Consider the following 21,083-nt stretch of genomic DNA (forward strand, 5'->3'; position numbering starts at 1 on the left):
GGAGTCAAGACAACAACTGATGGGCTGAGTCAACAGTGGTCTTTTTTTTATTATGACACGAAGACCCAAAAGCAAGATTTCTTGGCCATTATTCTTCAGAGTTACCACTCACTTTGCACTGTCACTTGTCAATACACACGAGGGATACTGGGCGTTTCCATATCATCAGATATTTTCTCCATAAGTTACATCAAATCAACAAGAACTGAACCTCATAACTGCTGCAAATGAAAGTTTTCCTCTAAAACTAGCAGTCAGCGATATAGTTTAATACAATTACAGACACAGGCTTACCTCTTCTGCTGCAAACTTTAAAACTGCAGTAAATGGCGTACATTCAGGAACACTGAGGCTAAAGAATAATAAGAAACAATTATTAAAGTGATATTAAAGCTTCAAAATTATTTTTTTTTTAAATAGCATGTTATGCTTACCTGCTCTGTGCAATGGTTTTGCAGAGAAGCCCCAATCCTCCTCTTCTTGGGTCCCCCGCCGGAACTGTTTGCTTCTCCCCCCTCCAAAGTGTCCCCATAGCAAACTGCATGGAAGCATTTGTGCATGCTCGCTCCCACTCCCTCCTCACTGGCTGTGATTGACAGCATTAGGATCCAAGGCTTCCCGTTTCTGCCTCTGTCCAAGGAAAGAGAGAGCCGAGAGAAACGATGCTCTAGTGCACATCACTGGATCGAGATCGGACTTCGGTATATACAAGTGGGGCTGGGGGGGAAAGAGCCGCACACTATAGTATTTTACCTTAATGCAGAGAATGCTTTAAGGTAAAAAAAAAAAAAAAAGCTTCAGGTTTTAGAACCACTTTATTTTATCTTCAAGACATCTTCAAGGACAATGCATGCCTACATTGTATATCTCAATTTCTTGTTGGCTTCAGCTGTGAAGCATTGCTCTCTTGCTGCTGTTGAGGGAGCAACACATACAAATGGGTTTGTGTTTTACTGCCTGCGTGTGTCCTCCAAAGCATACTGCTGCAGGCAAGTTCTTACCAGCATCAGGATGACTAATGTGATATGTCATTAATCACTGCGAATGGCTAAAGGATGGTGTAGCCATGTTGTAACAAGTTAGGCAAACTTACTAAATAGCAATACTTAAAAAGAGTTAGTTCACCTTTACCAAAAACTGCCTTATGCAACAAAAACAAAAAACTGTGCAGCTCAGACCAAGATTAAAGAATGCTCTTGCTATAGGTGTAAGTCATTTATGTACCTTCCAAGACCTGACTGAAAAACAACAGATTGCATCATCCCATCCTGCCTTGTTTCCATGACATGGCTAAGACACCCCCAGTTGATTCAAAACCTTTGCATGCACAGTAGCTCAGAAAATCTGAAACAAAGGAGATGGACCACACTTGTGCGGGGGTTTGAGAGTTTGCTCCTGTGATGGTGGGGGTGAGCAGTAATAACTGGGATTGTTCTAGCCACATCCTAGCAACCTGGCAGGATGGGATGATGCCATCTTGGGAAAGGCTTCAGGAGGTACGAAAATGGCCTTCACCTATAAGAAAACAGAATCTGCCCCGTGTGATAGGGGCCATATAACTTTATCTAGTTTGTGTGTTCTGTTAGAGTTTCCAGTAATATTTCACATCTCAGTAAACACCTGCTGCTGTTTTAAAAGACTAAATAATGTCAAAGAAAAAAAAATCTGGTTCCCATATCTGGTTATATTTAATTTTCATATATAAAACAGAAGATAAAAACACTTACACTTTGTAAGGAAGCCGGGGATCTGCAGTTTGTATAATTTTAAAAGTTACTTTTGACCTAAGATTGAAAACAAAATGTATATTTTACTGAAAATACTTTTCATCTACAATTTCAAACACTTGTGTGCTAAAATCTCAAAAGAAGCTGGCATTTAAAACTCATATTACATTATTCCCACTAAACCAGCATTGTAGATACACAAATACAGGTGTAAAATGATTCCACTTTGTAGTGGAGGTTCTATTTCTAAAACCATCTGCCTACTAGACCAGCCTGACTAATTGAAAGTGTTCCTGTAAAAAACAGGTTTCTTTAACAGAACAAAGACAAAAACAAACAAAAAAAAAGAAATCACAATAGATGCATACAAATCTTTTTGCCTAAGAAAAAAAACCAGAAAACATATATACAGTATTCTGCAATTTTTCTGCATTTCATTCTTGTTTTGTCATGCATCATTGAGCCAAACAGCTAAACACCTGTCAAAAATATCTGGAATTCTGTTCAGCCTGTTTTGTGATTCGCACACTCTTGACTTACCCGGTGTTCTCTCTAGGGGTTTCTGTTAGCTACCTGACAAAAGCCGTAGTGGTGCATTGAATTGAAAATTCTGGTGCCAAAACCGATCCCGAGAGAATAAATTCAGTTCCTCTAATCTTTCCTCATAGCTGAGCTCCTCCATGCCTCTTATCAGTTTGGTTGCCCTTCTCTGTACTTTCTCCAGTTCCCAAATGTTCTTTTTGTGAATTGGTGCCCAAAACTGAACTGCATATTCCAGATGAGGTCTTACTAATGATTTGTACCGGGGTAATATGATATCTCTCTCTCTGGAGTCTATACCTCTTTTAATACAAGAGAGGATTTTGCTCGCTTTAGAAACCGCAGCTTGGCATTGCATGCCAATATTAAGCTTGTGATCTACCAGAACCCTCAGATCCTTCTCCACCATTGATTCCCCCAGTTGTACCCCCCTAGTTTGTATGATGCATGTATATTCTTAGCCCCCAAGTGCATAACCTTACATTTATCAACATTAAACCTCATTTGCCACATAGTTGCCCAATTAAACAGAGCACTGAGGTCGGCTTGTAAATTGGAGATATCCTGTAAGGAAGTTATTCCACTGCACAGCTTGGTGTCATCTGCAAAGACTGAAATGGAATTTTTAATCCCAGACCCTATATTGTTTATAAATATATTAAAAAGTAAGGGTCCCAACACTGAACCTTGGGGTACACCACTGACAACCCTAGACCATTCAGAGTATGAATCATTAACTACTACTATCTGAATACAATCTTTTAGCCAGTTTTCTATCCATTTACATATGGATTTTTCCAAGCCTGTAGACTTTACCTTACACATTAGCTGTGTGTGGGGAACTGTGTCAAACGCTTTTGCAAAATCCAAGAATACCACGTCCACCGCCACCCCTCTGTCCAAAGTTTTGCTCACCTCCTCATAAAAAGAAATCAGATTTGTTTCCTCCTCCGACAACTGCCAGTTCTCGTCAGTACTTTCCTCACGCTGTCACAGCGTGAGGAAAGTGCAGCCGATAACTGGCAATTGCATTTCCCTGTGATCAGTGTGTCATTGAACACGGCTGATCACGTGGTAAAAGGCCGCTGTAATTGGCCTTTTACCATTTCACGTGATCAGCTGTGTCCGTAGGACAAAGCGATCACGGAGATCACCGGGTGTGCACCCCCAGGGGTGTGCAGGAGAGCGTGTTCTGGGAGGCCGTCATATGACGTCCACCCAGAACTGGCCGGCCGCAATGCAGCTGTCATTCGGCTATCTGCAAGAGGTTAATAAATTTGCCTTCTCTTTGTCCCCATTCACTCACTCTAAATTATTTTGTAAAGGGCCTACATGCTTGGACCGGACATTTTTACTATTAATATATTTAAAGAATTTTTGAGGGTCTGTCCTGCTATCTTTTGCAATCTGACGTTCATTTTCAATTTTTGCGGCCTTTATTTCCTTTTTGCATATTATGTTATGTTCTTTGTAATGTTTAAATGATGATAGTGTAATGGTAATTACATTTTAAAAAACGACATTGTTTTTAAATGCAATTGCCGGCTTTTTTTTCCTTCACTATAGCTGAGAGGGAGCTGTCCTTCTCGGAGAGCTAAAGGAAACAAAGGGGTGGGGTCACCCACTGACATTACCCAGTGACCCCACCCATTAGTTTCCTTTAGTGTCGGGGAAAGAGACAGCTCATTCTCTAAGCTATAGTGAAGAAAAAAAAAAGCCAGTAATTACATTTAAAAACCGGCACTGACATATAGGCAGCCAGTCACTGTATACACTGCTCCTCTCCTGCCTATCGCCCCCCCACCCCACATCTGCAGTACACACAGTCCCCTCTATCAGCTACATTTTTCCTATTTCAGCCAATATGTTTTAGCGGCCGAAATTTCGGTGCATCCCTAAAAAGCAGACTTGCCCAACCTGCTCCTCCCTTGGGTTTTCAGCTCACCTCCTCTGTAAGCCTGGGGTGGCTGATGGGGGAATCAGGATGGAGGGCAGAAGACTGCTGAACTCCATAGCTTGTCTAAAGCTTTGTTAATACTTTGCAATAATGTATACACATAAACCCATCACTTATATAATCAATTAGCACAATCTTGATACTTGCAGATGTACACAGCTTCTTTTAACAATTTTAAACTCTCATCGGACTGTATGACCCAGGGTCAAATAAAGCTCACATATCCCAAACAGGTATATGGTGTCATCTTTCTGACCCTTATACTGGCTGGGTCATACAGTCCGGTGAGAGTTTAAAATTGTTATAAAAAGCTGCGTACCTCTACAAGCCTCAAGATTGCACTATTTGATTATATAAGCGCTGCTTTTATTTGTAGATGTTCATTCGCCTGGGTGACGTGTCTTCCAGCAGCTAAGGGACACTTCTGGCGTAACCATTTGAATATCTGAGTGCTGAGGATTAATCATTCTATCAGTAAATAATGCCCTTATAAAAGCTGAAGTCTATTTCTTCCAAGGCCTAAGTCATTTACATTCATGTTATGTCAAATTTCTGTGTGTGTAAAAAAAAAAAAAAAAAAGGGATCATAAGACAAGGCAATATATATTGGTTGGTTTATTTTGGCTGGTTTTCTACCAGCAGGACTTTTTGGATACAAAAAACTGTTATGTATGCATCCTATAAAAAATATTTTTGCTCATTTCAAAAGAAACCCGTAAAGCTGGCCATACACCTGTAGGCTAAACAGCAGCTCCTTTTCAGCCATCAGTTTTCTGATTGGCTCCTTTGATTTTTCAATCAAATATTTTCAATGATTAACTGGCAGTATTTTTATTTTATTGCCATAACCATTTTGTTTTTATTGACTTGTAATGTGACCCTGAACTTGCTGGAAGTTTTGACTACTCCAGGAAGAGTCAATTCCCTAGCACAGCTCCTCCCTACTTGCAAATCAGTTCTCTCCTTGTCTAATTACTTTCTGTGCTGGCCCAGCTCCTCCACCCTTTCACCTCACCTCCCTGCATAACATGCATTGATGTAGTACAAGGCCTGGCTCGCAGTCTCTGCTCTAATTCATCCCAAAGGTGTTCTATCGGGTTGAGGTCAGGACTCTGTACAGGCCAGTCAAGTTCCTCCACCCCAAACTCGCTCATCCATGTCTTTATAGACCTTGATTTGTGCACTGGTGCGCAGTCATGCTGGAACAGGAAAGGGCCATCCCCAAACTGTTCCCACAAAGTTGGAAGCATGAAATTGTCCAAAAATGTCTTGATATGCTGACACCTTAATAGTTCCCTTCACTGGAACTAAGGGGCTAAACCCAACCCCTGAAAGACAACCCCACACAATAATCCCCCCTCCACCAAACTTTACACTTGGCACAATGCAGTCAGGCAAGTACCGTTCTCCTGGCAACTGCCAAATCCAGACATGTCCGTCAGATTGCCAGGCGGAGAAGCGTGATTCTTCATTCCAGAGAACACATCTCCACTGCTCTAGAGTCCAGTGGAGGCGTGTTCTACACCACTGGATCCAACGCTTTGCATTGCACTTGGTGATGTAAGGCTTGGATGCAGCTGCTCGGCCATGGAAACCCATTCAATGAAATTCTCTACACACTGTTGTTGTGCTAATCTGAAGGTCACACAAAGTTTAGAGGTCTTTAGCTATTGACTCTGCAGACAGTTGGCGACTTCTGTGCTCTGTGTGCTTCAGCTGACCCCGCTCTGTCATTTTACATGACCTATCACCTCGTGGCTGAGTTGCTGTTGTTCCCGGCTGTTTCCACTTTGTTATAATACCACGAACAGTTGACTGTGAGACAAAAAAAAGGGTACTGCACCTTTTTGGTGCAGATGCGGTGCAATTTGAGTCATACAAAAATGTATGGTTCAAATTGCACCGCACAGAATTCGCATGCGATTTGCACAGGAATGCAGTGCAGTTCCTGTGCGAATCGCATGCAATGTTCCACACTGCAAAAGTGTGAACCCAGGCTTAGTGCTATCAGAGATAACAGTCCTGGAGCTCACCGGTTAGTACGATGGGTTGAGGATCAGTGGTACAGGCAGCAAGAAAGGAATATTCAATGTTTTTTTGGAGGCAGAGTTTTGCTAAAGTGCAAACCTAAAATAAAAAACATTTCACTGGCTCTTTAATCACTTGCTCTCCAAAGGATTTACCCCCCTTCCTGAACAGGCCATATTTTGCAAAACGGCGCTGCGTTATTTTACCTGACAATTGTGTGGTCATGCAATGCTGCACCCAAATTAAATTTATGTACTTTTTTCCCCCCCACAAATAGTGCTTTCTTTTGGTGGTATTTGATCGCCTGTGCGGTTTTTATTTTTTGTGTTATAAACAAAAAAAGACCAACAATTTTGGGGAAAAAAAAAATGATTTTTTACTGTTTGTGACTAAACATATCCAGTAAATTAAAACAAAAAAAAAAATCAAATTTCATCATAAATTTATGACGCCCACTACCCAGAACTGCAAATTCATGTGTATGTATATATATGATTTTGCGCACCAGGGCTGCCCTGTAGCAGTATTTCTGCTATAGGGCGGAGCGGAAGTGGTTAATGCATTTCTATGTGGGTTTTCATAATAATATTGTAATCAGAACTGTTGTTCATCTCAATTACCTGCTGGAACCTGCCTGTGTGAGAGTAAACTGACCACGCTAGAAAGGCTGCCGATCCATGCTAGCATGGTCAGTTTATGTCCTCTGTCATCTTGCACTTAGCTACAGGCATGCTCTGTAATCACACAGCGTGCCTGTACCTTCCAGAGTTAATGTAAACCATGCCCCCCCCACCCATCCCTCCAGACCTGACTAACAGCAGCTTTCTCTCCTCTTTGTGAAGCTGCTTTCCCTGCCCCATACACGCTTCACCAGCAGATCATGTGATTGCTGTTTATTCCCGAGCGATTCACAGACCTGCTGGTGGCCATGTATGGGGTAGGCAGACATGTCTGACACTACAAAGAGGAGAAGCTGCTAGAGGGGAAGCCATTGGTCCATGAATCACTGGGGAATCAACAGCAATCATGTGACCTGCACTGGAGCACCCACAAAATGTAGAAGCAACTTTTTAAAAAAAAAAAAAAAAATCTAAACCTAGATTCATTAAAGGCTTACATTTAACTACTCAAAAATGTTTTTGGCAACACTGAGGTACACAACTACATTGAGTACAACTAGAAAAACTTTTTTTTCTTTAACTTTTGTTACAGATTGGACAACGTGTTAGAATCTTTTTTTTATTGCTTTCTCAGTCCCCACTGGGAAAATATCCTCTACTTCCTGTAAACAACAGAACATCTCAACGATGAAAATAAATACAATGGCAAAACTATGACAGCAGTTATAACTCTTCCTTTGTGCTTTGGGGGAGAGCTGTATAATTCTCAGGACTGACTTGACAGAAATACCAATCCTTTGGCAGGTACAGTAGCTCCCTTAGCCCTGGTTCACACTCATGCTATTTTTGATGCGTTTCAGAACTCATGGAATCGCATGACATGTTAAATAACATGATTTTCCATGGAGGGTGTTCACATATATACAGTCTGAACACAGTGCGGTTTTGAAAAGGGTCCTGAGCAAGTTTGGAGCGGTGAGATTTAGAGATCCATAGAGTTAAATGTAAACCGCATATGAAACGCTAATCTGTTCAAAGACCATGCAATTCCAGTGCGTTTTTGACAAATGTCTGCTGTGTTTCTGACCTGAGAGAAAGCAAGTGACCACAGGGCATAAATCCAAGTTGCATGAAAAACACATGGCAACCTTAGCTGAACTGCATCTGAATCAAGGTGGAGGTGCTCCTTAAATTGCACTAGTAAACTCACACAGCATCAGTATGAACCTATCTTAATATGTAATTCACCTGTTTGTCTGAAGTTCAGCTTTAACCACTTTCTGCCTACTGAACTGTATTTCAAAAAACAAAAAGAAAACACACAAGCAAAGAGGTGGATGTCTATTTCTGGAGAGACGTTTACAAACATATGTCAGTGAACCCAGCCATATACAGATGACTCCTATATATCTAAACATCAGCTTTCCTCTCTCTGTTGCCTTGTTTATTAACCCCCTCACCTCCCTTATCCTTCACATCTGCACTTTAACCTCTTAAATCTTTATCCTCCAGCTGTATGAGACCAGTACACTCATTTTTTGGTATTTTGTCCCCAGATACAGTAAAAAAAAAATTAAAAACTCAGTGGTTATTAAAGTGTTTCTGAGGGTAGAAGGATTTTTACCTTAATGCATTTTATAGATCAAGGCAGCAGCAGGAGTGCAGTGGTAGGGCTATGGACACACAGAGCACAGCTCTGGAGCGAGCCTGCACCAGTACCCCCATAGCATGCGGCTTGCCAGTCAGAAGGGGGAAATCAGGTGAGCCAGTGGGGGACCCCAAAAAAGGAAGATTGGGGCTGCTCTTTGCAAAACCATTCCACAGAGCAGGTAAGTATGACATGTTTATTATTTAAAAAAAAAAAGTTCACCTTTGGGAAGATGTTACAAGTTCCACCCATTTTTAGGATGGAACATGTAACATTTTCCCATAGCCACAGCTGTGCCCGCCGTCCCCCTTCCCTCTGATAGATAGCATGGGGAGAAGTACACAGCCATGTCACTCATTCAAAGAGTTCTGTGAATGAGTGCCTACAAGCCCCAGCAGCCTGTCGACTTGTAGTTGTCAATGAACTACCTTGGCGCTGTGAAGAGCCACAGTAGTTCATTGAAGCTTCCTGTCAAAATATCTGCGGCTCATACATCCTGTATGGCAAGCAGATATCCTGACAGGTGTGCAGGAGACCTGCATGGCATCAGCGATCTACTGATCACTGGTGCAGTGCTTTCCAGGCTCCTGCAGACAAAGATAATAAATGCACATTTTTTTTACCTGCAAAAAAACTAAAACTGTGCATTTATTATTTTTGTCAAAAACGGGAACTTATCTTTTAAGAATCACTTTAAATACCACCAAAAGAAAGGTCTGTCAAAAACATTATATACATTTATTTGGGTTCACTGTTGCATGACTATTTATTTCAATGGCCACAGCACCTAAAATGGACCTGGAAATGAAGAGGCAATAAAGGCTGGTACTCAGTTAACATAACAGCGTCCAATTCTGCATAAATGCCTGCTGTTTATTCTAAAGCAATAACTTTTGAATAAAATATTCCAATCAGTTGCAACATTACATAAAAAATATAATTTGATGACTTCCGCTGATTAAAATGCACATTTGAATCTCCATTTGCTAGGCCACTGAATGCACCTAATCAAAGGGAAGAGATCTTGAAAATAAGACAAGTGTGCAGTTATTTCCACCGCTGTAAGAAATCAACCTGCAAGCCAAGTAGGGGATGACGATGGCAGCCCTGCTCACAAGTACAAGGGAGCTGAGAAAGTGCTTGAGCTTGTCAGCTCATAGCTATGCATAGCTCAACCACAGCAAACCTATAAAATGCTGTCCGCAGGATTCACCAACTTAATCTCTAACACTTGCATACATTACACTTCAGAAAAAGTAGATTTCTAGTTTATGTTATCCAATTCCCCAGAACACCCTGATAACAAATATATGAATGGATATTTATTGATCTATGCTTCACCTAGTATCTCTGTCATATTAAATAGCAGACAGCTAAAATAGTAGTATTGATTTCTTGTTCATTCCCGAGGGTTTGGCAGCAAAACACATTGAAGATCATCATGTTATCTCTCACACAGCAGCTATACACCAATCAGCCATAAGATTATGACCACTGACAGGTAAAGTGAACAACATTGATTATCTTGTGGGATATATGAGGCAGAAAATGAACATTTTGTTCCTTAGATTGATGTGTTGAAAGCAAAAAAACTGGGCAAGTATTTAAGCGACTTCAACAAGGGCCAGATTGTAATGGCTAGATGACTGGGTCAGAGCAACTCCAAAACCGTAGCTAGTGTGGGATGTTCCCGGTCTGCAGTGGTCAGGACATACCACAACTGGTCCAAAGAAGGAAGACCAGCAAACCGGCAACGGGGCATGGGTGACCAAAGCTCCCTGATGCATGTGAGCAGTGTCCTGTGTTCACGGCAACTGTAGGTCAATCTGCTGAAAAGGTTAATGCTGGTTCCAACAAAAAGCTGTCAAAGCACATTGTGCATCGTAGTTTCTTGTGTATGGGGTGGCATAGCCACAGACTTGTAATAGTATCCATGCTGACCTTTGCCCACATCCAAAGGTGCCTAAAATGGGATCATGAGCATCAGAACTGGACTATGGAGCAATGGAAGAAGGTGGCCCGGTCTGAGGAATCGTGTTTTCTTGTACATCATATGAATGGTGGGGTGAGTCACTTACCTGGGGAAGAGATGGCACCAGGATGCAGTATGAAAGAGAGCACAGGGGTGTGGAAAATAAAAAATGAAAAAAGAAAACAAAAATACTTGTATAAGGGACTAAATCGGGGTCCCAGTCTACTTGTCCCTAATGACAATCTACTTGGCCTGTTAAAAAGAACTAATTTTTTTCCCAGGTTGGAAAATATGAAGGGTTGATGTTTTTTATTAGGAAGAGGTGCTTTTAGTAAAGTCTGGGGCTTTTAAAACAAAAAGGACTTTATGGTGACTTGAACTTTTAATGTTTTTAACATTGCGCCGTTTTATCTCCTACTCACCTCTGAAGGGGGGGGGGGGGATGGGAGGAGAGTACATCTGTATTGGAAGACGGCAGGGGGAATGTGCTTGTAAAATCCAGCGACTAATTAGCTGCTTGGATTGCTTTTACAGGAGAGACAATTGATCCAGGTGGAAGCAACGATTGGTCACTATAGTCGCCATATCAGATGTTGAAGTGTGATCTGATAGTCTAAGAGGGGGGTCATCAGCTCCTCTTTGCACGGCAATCTCCTGCCTTCCCATCAGGGTAGTTCTAGCAGGGCAAACAGATGACAGGAGCTCTTACATTGTAAATGGGAAAATGTGGGAGTGCATACCAGTCTGCAGAGGACAGCAGAGCCCCTCTCTAGAGCGGCACTAGTGGCCCCAACAGTGAGCAGTTTACAGGGCCCCAGGCTCTTTTCTTACAATTAGAACTCACGTTGAGTCACACACTGGGCGCCCCTGGCATGCACCCTGATCTTTTTCCCCCTCAGCCAATCAGCATCCATTGCTGCTAAACAGCATCTACACCTCCTGAGATGGCCAGTAACGTGGCTGGAAGGTTGGGTGGGCTGCAGCTGAGTATTACAAAAAAGTGAGAATCTGTCAAGCAGAGAGAGATGGCGGGAGGTTTGGTTGCCCCATCATCCCTTTAAAACCAACACATTAATTACACAGGTTCTGGGGCTAATTTGATGAAGATAAGTTACTGAGTTTAAGACCACCTTATTCAGCCACAGAACCTGTGCAATTAATATGTGTTGGTTTTAAAGGGATGATGGGGCAACTCACTGGTGCATTTGTCACTTGCTGCTTCCCTTTTTCACATCCACCTGTCACTAGTTTTTTATTCAACTTCCAGCCTGCCACATTGCTGTGCATAATATGAATCTACATGAAGGGAAGTCAGCAGTATTCCAGGTTGGTCAGTGTAAGATCAGGTTGGGGGGGGGGGGGGGAGGAAGTACTGTCCTGGTGTGGAGGAGGAAGATGCAAGAGCACCCCCAGCTAGAGCTGACAATGACTGTGTGAAGGAGGCGGGGAGGGGGCGTGGCCTGAGCTTGATCTACCAATGACGCCTGGGAGTGCAGGACTATTCCGGCCTGGAGGAGGAAGCGGCTGGAGGGGGACGCCCTCGGGTAGACTGGCAACTGTTTGGATTGCTCTTAACAGGGAGCTGACAATCGGCTCAGTAAGCACTGCTGCTTGCCCGCAGGGCTAAATGTAGAAAAAAAAAATAAATCTCCTGCCTGGAGCCCTGAACTACATGTCTCAGGGGTCGGGCGATAGGATTTGAACATCCCTAAAGTAACCCAGTAAACACAGTGTAATGCTTTGGGCAATGTTCTGCTGGAAAACCCTTGGTCCTGCCATTCATGTGAATGTTACTTGACACATACCACCTACCTAAACATTGTTCCTGACCAAGTACACCCCTTCATGTAAACGGTATTCCCTGATTACAGTAGCCCCTTTCAGCAGGGTAATACAGGTTATTTCAACTGAGGTGCCGTGGCAAAATAACAGAAAGCCCTGTACAGTCTGATGATTAAAGGTTTCCTCTGTTAACGCCTGAGAAAGCACATCCCGTTCCTCCTCGTACTTCTGTCACACTCAGGGTTTGGATTGCTGAACTGCTTGCAGGAGTGGGAACATGTTCCATAATCGACCCTAAAAACAGGTGAAACATGTAACATGTTCCTGAAGGTCAACTTATCCTCTAAATAATCTGCTACTGATGGCTTGGTTCAAGATACAATAGCATACCTTCATAGGTCTAGTGGTGTCTATGCCTCAACAGGTCACAGCTGTGTTGATGACAAAAAGGGGATCTACTCGGTATTAGGTGAGTGGTCATAAAGCTATGGTTGACTGACATATATCAGTTTTCTTGACCAAAATTAACTTTTATAGCTATACAAAATTTTATTCTGTGGTAATAAAGTGATTCACTTTTAAAGTACAGATAATGAAATAGGCCTCCAGATTGAAATTGAATTTCTTCAAGCGACACTCCCACTACAGGGTCAGAACTGAAAAAAAAAAAAAAACCCCACATGCCTGTAAGAAAATACTTCTTTCTGGTGCCACAATGCTGTTCCCTGGCCACTGCATGTAGTCAACCCTTTTATTGGGGGGGCCAATACCAGCTTCCCCTGCAGCAAGTTGTGGTTCCTTACACCAACTTGTACTTCCTGCAGTGGTCTATGAGCCAGCAGGAAGGACCATAACATTTGGTGAGAGAGCCTGTATTCCACACACCTGGAAGTGTGAGATAACAGGGGAAGTAGTGGGTCAATTGAAAGGTACATTTATAGCCTCAATTTTCATAAATACTGTAAGTCTTTTCTGCAGATTTCACCTTGTAGTGACAGGCTTACTTTACCAGCAAACACACTGCAAAGTGGGATTTTACTACTCTTTGAAAATAAAATGGTACTAAACCAAAAACGTAATATATTCCAACTTACCAATCCTTAGATGGAGTGGCTAATTTTGTTTTTTTAAGGATTTTTTTCTTTTGTTCACCTGGGTTTTCATTTGGGTAAAGGTAGTATTAGATGGATTCGACTAACAAAATAAGAACTCCAGCTAACACTTTTTAAACAGTTATAACAAGTTTGTTTTTCCTTTAGCTGGACAATTTGGCCAATTAAAGGGAGTTGAAAATAACTGAAATACTGGCAGAATCAACAGGTGAAAATAAAGGAGAAAATGCTTAAAAATAGAAAGCTCCTGCAGGCACAGCATTCAAAGCAGAGCTAGACCCATCAACTTAACAAATTTAAGACAGTTATATTGCTGGCATGCCGGAAATGCTGTCACGTTTGCTTGTGCTATCAACCAAACTGTCAAACCATTAAATGATTGGTGTCATAGCTGATCACATGTGCAGCATCATATCAGTTGCAGATCAAACAGATACTAAGATGGCAGCTTCCTTGGCTTAAAAGGATAGAAGGATTTAGTTCTGCCTAAGACTTTATATGCTGTGATATATTACAATTTTGTGTTTGGGTTAGATACTGTTTTAACCACATATACACCAGTTATTGATAACTATAATCACCCCCCTAACATTGAGTAGGTTCCCCTTTTGCTACCAAAACAGCCGTAACCTGTTGCAGCATGGAATCCACTAGACCTCTGAAGGAATGCTGTGGTATCTGGCACCAAGTCATCTGTAGCAGATCCCTTAAGTTGAGAGGTGGGACCCCCATAGATCAGACTTGTTTTTCCAGCACAACCCAAAGATGCTCAACTGGACTGAGATCTGAAGAATCTCAAAGTCAACACCTCAAATTCATTATTCTGTTCCTCAAACCATTCTTGAACCATTTTTTGCACTGTGGCAGGGTGCAATATCCTGCTAAAAGTGGCTGCTGTCATCAGGAATAATGTTTCCATGAAGGGGTATACTAGGTCAGCAACAATGTTTAGGTAGGTGGTACATTTAAGGTAACATCCACATGAATAAAGGACCCAAGGTTTCCCAGCAGAAAATTGTCCCGGTGCAGTCCTACTGTCCTTTGAGCAAAGTATGGCTAACTTGCAAGTTTCATGCAAGTTAAGTGCACTTTCCCACAGATTTCTATGATGTCCTGTGGTTTTAGTGCGGTTTCAGAAAGTGCACCAAAGATGCAGCATGCAGGACCAAAACCACAGGACATCATAGAAGTCTATAGGGAAGCTCAACTAACCCCCAGAAAAACTGTGAGTTAGCCGAATTTTAGCAAAAGCGCAGCAGGGCAGGGTGAAGCCACCTTTAAAGTCCTGCATGCAGCATTTTTGGTGAATGTTTAACTAACTACTTGAGCTCCGGAAGCTTTTACCCCCTTCATGACCAGGGCATTTTCTGTTATTCACACAAATAGAGCTTTCTTTTGGTGGTATTTGATCACCACTAGGTATTTTAATATATCAACAAAAAAAGCCCAAAAATTTGGAAAAACATTTTTTTTTCTACTTTCTATTATAAGACATTTCCAATAAAAAAAAATCTTCTTAATTTAGGGCAAAATGTATTTTGTAGTGGTGCACCGAAATTAAAATTCTGGTACCGAAAACTCAAAATGCACTTGGCTGAAAACCGAAATGCGCAGTTTTTAAAAATGAATATATATATTTTAAAACAAAACACGGAATAAAAAAAACAAACAAAAAAAAACAATATATATCCCAATTTTTTTTGTAAAATATGACAGAGGATGTTACGGCGAATAGATACTCAACATAGCACGCTTTAAAATTGTGCACGCACGTGGAATAGCGTAAAACTGGGGTACTTAAAAATCACCATGGGTAATGCTTTAAAACGTTCTACGGGTTAGCAGTGTAAAATTACAGAGGATGTCTAGTGTGAGTATTCTTGCTCTGATATTCGTGGTGATACCTCACATGTGTGGTTTGAACATCAGTTACATATGTGGGCATGGCCTACTTAAGCATTCACCACTATGTGCGAGCATGGGGGGACGGGGGCACTTTAAAATAAAATGTATTTAATGTTTTTTTTTTGTTTTTGCACTGTTCCATTAAAAAAAAAATTTAATCACAGTTATTCTTATCACAAGGAATGCATGCTTCCCTTGTGATAGAAGTAATTAGTGACAGGTCCTCTTTATGAAGAGATATGGGGTCAATGTAAAGCATTGGATCAAAAAAAAAAAAAGCATTGATCTAGTGCTTTAAAAAAAAAATGGTCGGAACAGGAAGTGATATTACTCCAGTCCTCCGAGGGCATAGAGAGGGACAAGCATCTTTCCTTCACTCATCTCTATGCCCAGCACCGGGATCAATGGTTTCTAAGGTAAGGCTGAGAACTACCGAGCGGCAGCCGGTGGCAATTGGCAGGGTTATTTCAGTACCTGTATCGGTGCTTTTTTTTCTTCATTTCAGCAAAAAAGTTTTGGCCACCGAAATTCGGTGCATCCCTAGTATTTTGCTACGTCTTTGGTAAAAAACAAAACAAAAAAACCCCCAAATAAATGTATTTTAATTGGTTTGTGTGAAAGTTATAGAGTCTACAAATAAAGGTATATATACTGGAATTTACGCAGCTACGACACTATACTGGTAATGGAAGTGATCAGTGACTTATGGTAGGACTACAATAGTGTGGTGGGCAAACTGGTGCTAACAGACCCTTGCTGGGAGGCACATTAATTGACATCAACAGTGACACTAATACAGTGATCAGATATAATACTGTACTAATGGACATCACAGTGGCTAAGTGGTTAGCACTCCTGCAGAGCAGCACTAGGGTCGTTGGTTTGAATCCCAACCATGGCACTACCTGCCTGGAGTTTGCATATTCTCCCTGTACCTGTGTGGGTTTCCTCCCACACTTCAAAGAAACGATGGTTGGTTAATTGACTCCTGTCTAAACTGGCCTTAGTATATGTATGAATGTGCGTTAGGGACCTTAGAATGTACGCTCCTTGAGAGTTAGGGACTGATGTGAATGTACAATATACTGTACGTAAAGCACTGCGTAAATTGATGGCACAATACAAGTACCTGTAATAATAATGGCACTGACTGAGAATAGTTTAACAGCGAGAGGCAAGCAAAAGGGTTAACTGTGTGCCAAACAAGTATAACGTGCTACTTTTACTAACAGGTCTGGCCGTTTCTTCTCCCTGCTTTGCAAGAAGAAACAAAACAAATTACTGATTCCAGGTACAGAGCCCTGTGTGTTTGTAAACAGAGGGCTCTGTGCTGTGATAGGCTGTAGCCAATCAGCAGGTGTCAGCCATAAATCATTGGCCAGGACCTGCTGCCAAAATCCTGCTGTAAGCAGCGACAGCAGGAGTTAGCATTGAGCCAGAACAGGCTGGATGACATACATGTATGTGATCCAGCCTGGCTTGCGGCAGTAAATGTACTGTGGACAAGAACTGGTTAAAAAGCAAACCAAAAACACACCTCCCCATTGAAATATCTACGTTTCACAGGTGCATGCTGGGAGTCAGGAATCCTGAAAATACATCAAAAACACAAAATGCGTTTTTGCAAAATGTATACTGCGTTTTTAGGCGCACCAGAGTAAAAAGGACCCTTAGAGATGTCTCCAGATCTGTGTGTGTGTTGGGGGTGGGGGAATCTTCCAATGGGGGCATTCTCTTCATTGAGGGAGATTTCCTTCAACTTCCTATTGCATCTTGGGGACAGGAATTGAGGGTAAAGTTCCCCCATGGTACACAGGCAGTAAAAAATAAAGAGGCGGAGGGTTTGAACTCTTCACAACAAACTGCGGCTACATATAGACATTAGCACAGCCTATAGAGCTCCTTCCCAGGCAGGAATGAGGGAGCTGCCACTGCTGGATTGCAGGATGTGGGCCTGGTACACTAAGTCTCTCAGCCTGTGAGGGAGGAAGGTGCCAGTTCAGGGGCACACAGCAATGGCAGCCCCCTGCCAGGCTCACCACATTCCAGGATATGGGCTGGCAATGGAGGACTCCACAAGACAGCAGATGTCCACACTGGGCGCTTCAATCCTGCCCAGCTGTGCCTGAACCTCTATGACCACGCCATTCATCCACTACTAGACTAACCCAACCCCCCACTACTTACATCTTGTACACACTCCGCTCCTCTCCTCACTCACTGCACACAAGACACAGCCACACCGCGACTGACGTCACCAGCTCAGCCTGTTGTCCGAGAATACGCCTGACCCATTTCTTCAATGTAGCTGCAATACCAAGAGAAGTCTTTCACTACGCTTGGTGCGGCGTGCTATACTCTGACTGTTATTATCTCTCCATCCGGTTAAGCTTTTAGAAAACAAAGCATAATAGGTTTTCTGTTTGACAGGCGCTATTGAACAGCACCCGGCACAGAAAGACCCCGAGGGTCCTTCTATGTTCCTACGTGTTCATAAGAATATGACTCATTGCTAGGCATGACATCAACAGAGGTGTGAACTGTGCGGCCATTTTTCATAAGGGCAAAACGTCTACCTGTATAGCAGAGAATGTGATGGAGAAATATATATTCAAAATAAAAAACGTGTTATAGTGAGGATGAACTAAAGCTGAAGCTTAGCATTATTATTATTATAATTATTTTGGGATACAGCTCCGTACTTATTAGTAATGTGTAATGATGTGTATCCAATTACATGCAGGCAACAGCTTAAAGCAGAGTTCCAGTCAGACTGTAAAAAAAAAAAAAAATAGCAGCTACAAAAACTGTAACTGCTGACTTTTAAAAAACAGCCACTCACCTGTCCCTTGATCCTGCAGTGTTCCCCCCACAGCCCAGTTCATCGGCCGCCTGGTGTTCCCAGCACCGGCATCTTCAGTGTGGGCACCCAGATGTGACAGCTTGCAGCTTCACTGCCAGGTGCCCACTGTGCATGGACGAGTTGCACTGCACTTTCTGAGTTTTCTGGAACCTGTCATGTGTCGTGCTACGGGGAGGGAGGGGGTGGAGGACAACTTCTGCTTCCATATGCCTAGGCGATCACAGCGGAAGTGGGAGCAGATACCCATCAATTTTTGGTACCCGCTCCCCAAAGGTGCCAATCCTTTATGAGGAGCAGGGAACCTTTAAGGGTTTCAGAAGCCGGGAGGCAGGGTTTAAGGTCATGTGACCGCCATGACATGCCGTCATGGCAGTCACATGATCGGGAGAGGTCCCGATCAAAAGAGGAGATCGGGACCTTTCCATGAGTACCGGACATGTGTGCTGGGAGAGCGCAGGGTGCGCGCTCTCAGCACATATGTCTTTTTTTAACCGCCTCCCGCCCATCATATAGTAAAATAACGGACGCAAGGCGGTTCTCTTCTGGGAGGACGTCATATGACATCCTCCCATTCTAACCGCACATGCACGGCTCCAGGAGCGACCAGCGCGGCGACCAGCGGTGCACTGTGTACCTTCGGACGCAGCAGATCACCGATCAACGGAAAGAGACGAAGATGTTGGCTCGGTCATGTGATCAGCTATGTCCAATCACAGCTGATCACATGTAAATAGGGAAATGCCGGTTATCGGCATTTCTCTCCTCACGAGCTGTCATGCTGACAGCTCGAGAGGAGAGGAGAGCCGGTAATCGGCATTCCTCGGAGGGGACATGTACACTGATCATCAGAGCACTGATGATCAGTGTGCCCTGATGATCTGTGTAGCCCCAGTTGTGCCACCTGCCAGTGTCCATCAGTGCCAGCTGTCAGTGCTCTTCCATGCCATCTGCCAGTGCCCATCAGTGCCACATCAATGCCACATTTCAGTGCCTAACAGTGCACATCAATGCCACATATCAGTGCCCATCTGAGCAGCCTTTCAGTGTCACCCATCAGTGGCAGTCAGTGCCACCTATCAGTGCTGCCAATCAGTGCCACCTATCAGTGCCAGACAGTGCCGACTATCAGTGTGCATCAGTGCCGCCTACCAGTGCCGTCAGTGCTGCCTATCAGTGCCTCCTAACAGTGCCAGTCAGTGCCTCCTAACAGTGCCAGTCAGTGCTGCCTATCAGTGCCAGTCAGTGCCACCTATCAGTGCTGCCTATCAGTGCCGCCTATCAGTGTCATATATGAGTGCTGACTTTCAGTGCCCATCAGTGATGCCTGTCAATGCCCATCAGTGCCACCTACCAGTGCCTCCTCATCAGTGCCCATCAGTGCCACCTATCAGTGTCCATCAGTGCAGCCTATCAGTGCTCATCACTGCAGCCTCATTAGCGCACATCAGTGAAGGAGAAAAATCACTTATTTACAACATTTTATAACAAAAACTAAGAAAAAACGTTTTTTTTTCAAAAATTTCAGTGGTTTTTGGTTTGTTTAAGAAAAAATAAAAAACCCAGAGGTGATTAAATACCACCAAAATAAAGCTCTATTTGTCACAAAAAAATGGTAAAAATTTTATATGGGTACAGTGTTGCATGACCGCGCAATTGTCATTCAAAGTGCAACAGCACTGAAAGCTGGAAATTGTCTTGGGCAGGAAGGGGGTATAAGTGCCCTGTAGGCTAGTGGTTAATAGAACGCAAATGTGCGGCCGATCGGCGTCTAGGCCCAGATGCTGGGAGGCTGCACATTTGCGTTCGGCCGGCATGAAGAGGTTAAAGTGGAACTTCCCCTTTTGGGTGGAGCACCACGTTAAGCTACTTGCCGGCAGTGTGCAGGCTGGTTGCGAGTGCAGGAATTGTTCCTGTTCCTGCACCCGCATCCACCTACAGACAAATCACACTGCTCCTATGAGGGCCAATCAGCACTGTCCACACAGAGGTCAGGGATTCTGCATCCTCCTGGAGCAGAATGAAAACACCTTCTACAAGCTTTAATCAGTGCTGGGCTGGACACTGATAGAAGTCACAAGACTGCTCTAACTGCTGATGAGAAAAGGTATTTAGCAGTTTATATTTACTAAAATAATTGCATTTCCATGTTCTGTGTACTGTGGGAGACCAGATATAGTGAATGCAGGCTCCTGGGTTTAGTAACACTTTAAAGCCTAAAAAAAGAAAAAAATCAGCACAAGTGACATGACTTACCTTCAGTGAGATGTGTCCCTTGTGCTGATGGTTTAGTAGAAATCTTCTTCCTCTGACCCCCTACTACTGTAAATGTCCGGTGCGGTGGGGGTTAACAGAACTGAGGGGAGCTATCACAGGTTTTTATCAACAGTGCAAGACCATGCTTGACCTTTCCGCCCCCTCCTCCATTCATAGAAGCCACTACTATAGCGTCTATGAATTAAACACAACTTATGAATGGAGGAGGCAGACCATTCATTCATTTGCATATCCTCCATTCAGAGATTGCTTTTCATTGATGGAAGCTATAGTACTTCTTCTATGAATAGGGGATGGAAACGATGGATATAGTTGGCACTTCTGATGACAGCCTGTGACAGCTCTTTCAGCTCTAGTAACCCCCGCCACACCAGAAGATTACAGTGGTGTGGGTAGGGGCACAAGGAGGGAAGATTTCTACTAAAGCAGAAGACTGCAGCACAAGGAACACATCACACTGATAGTATGTTATGTCCCTTGCCCTGATTGGTTTCTACTAAACTAAGGATTTTACACTGAGAAAAGTTGTAAAAAGTACTAAATGAAGTATTAAATGTGATATATTGCTGCTTGCCAAATCTGAGATGTGTTGGCTGCATTAGTTATCTATTTTAATGTTTATTTTCCTTTATTCTTCACTTGGTGATCCGGCCAC

General features: G+C 42.9%; 1 protein-coding gene across 1 annotated transcript in view; it reads right to left on the minus strand.

Moving 5' to 3' along the window:
- UFM1 (ubiquitin fold modifier 1) overlaps positions 1–17,628 on the minus strand; it is a 48,902-nt gene extending 31,274 nt beyond the window's left edge. The window contains exons 1-3 of the mRNA XM_089690820.1: positions 17,479–17,628; positions 1,728–1,784; positions 295–352 (exon numbers count right to left, since the gene is read on the minus strand). Coding sequence (XP_089546946.1) covers positions 295–352; positions 1,728–1,784; positions 17,479–17,480 — 117 coding nt within the window. The 5' untranslated portion in view covers positions 17,481–17,628. The remainder of the gene's footprint in view (positions 1–294; positions 353–1,727; positions 1,785–17,478) is intronic.
- Between the last annotated feature and the right edge of the window lie 3,455 nt (positions 17,629–21,083).

Source organism: Staurois parvus, unplaced genomic scaffold (genome assembly GCF_062004578.1).
Source record: "Staurois parvus isolate SC_StPar_1 unplaced genomic scaffold, SC_StPar_1.0 ptg000544l, whole genome shotgun sequence".
NCBI lineage: Eukaryota > Metazoa > Chordata > Amphibia > Anura > Ranidae > Staurois > Staurois parvus.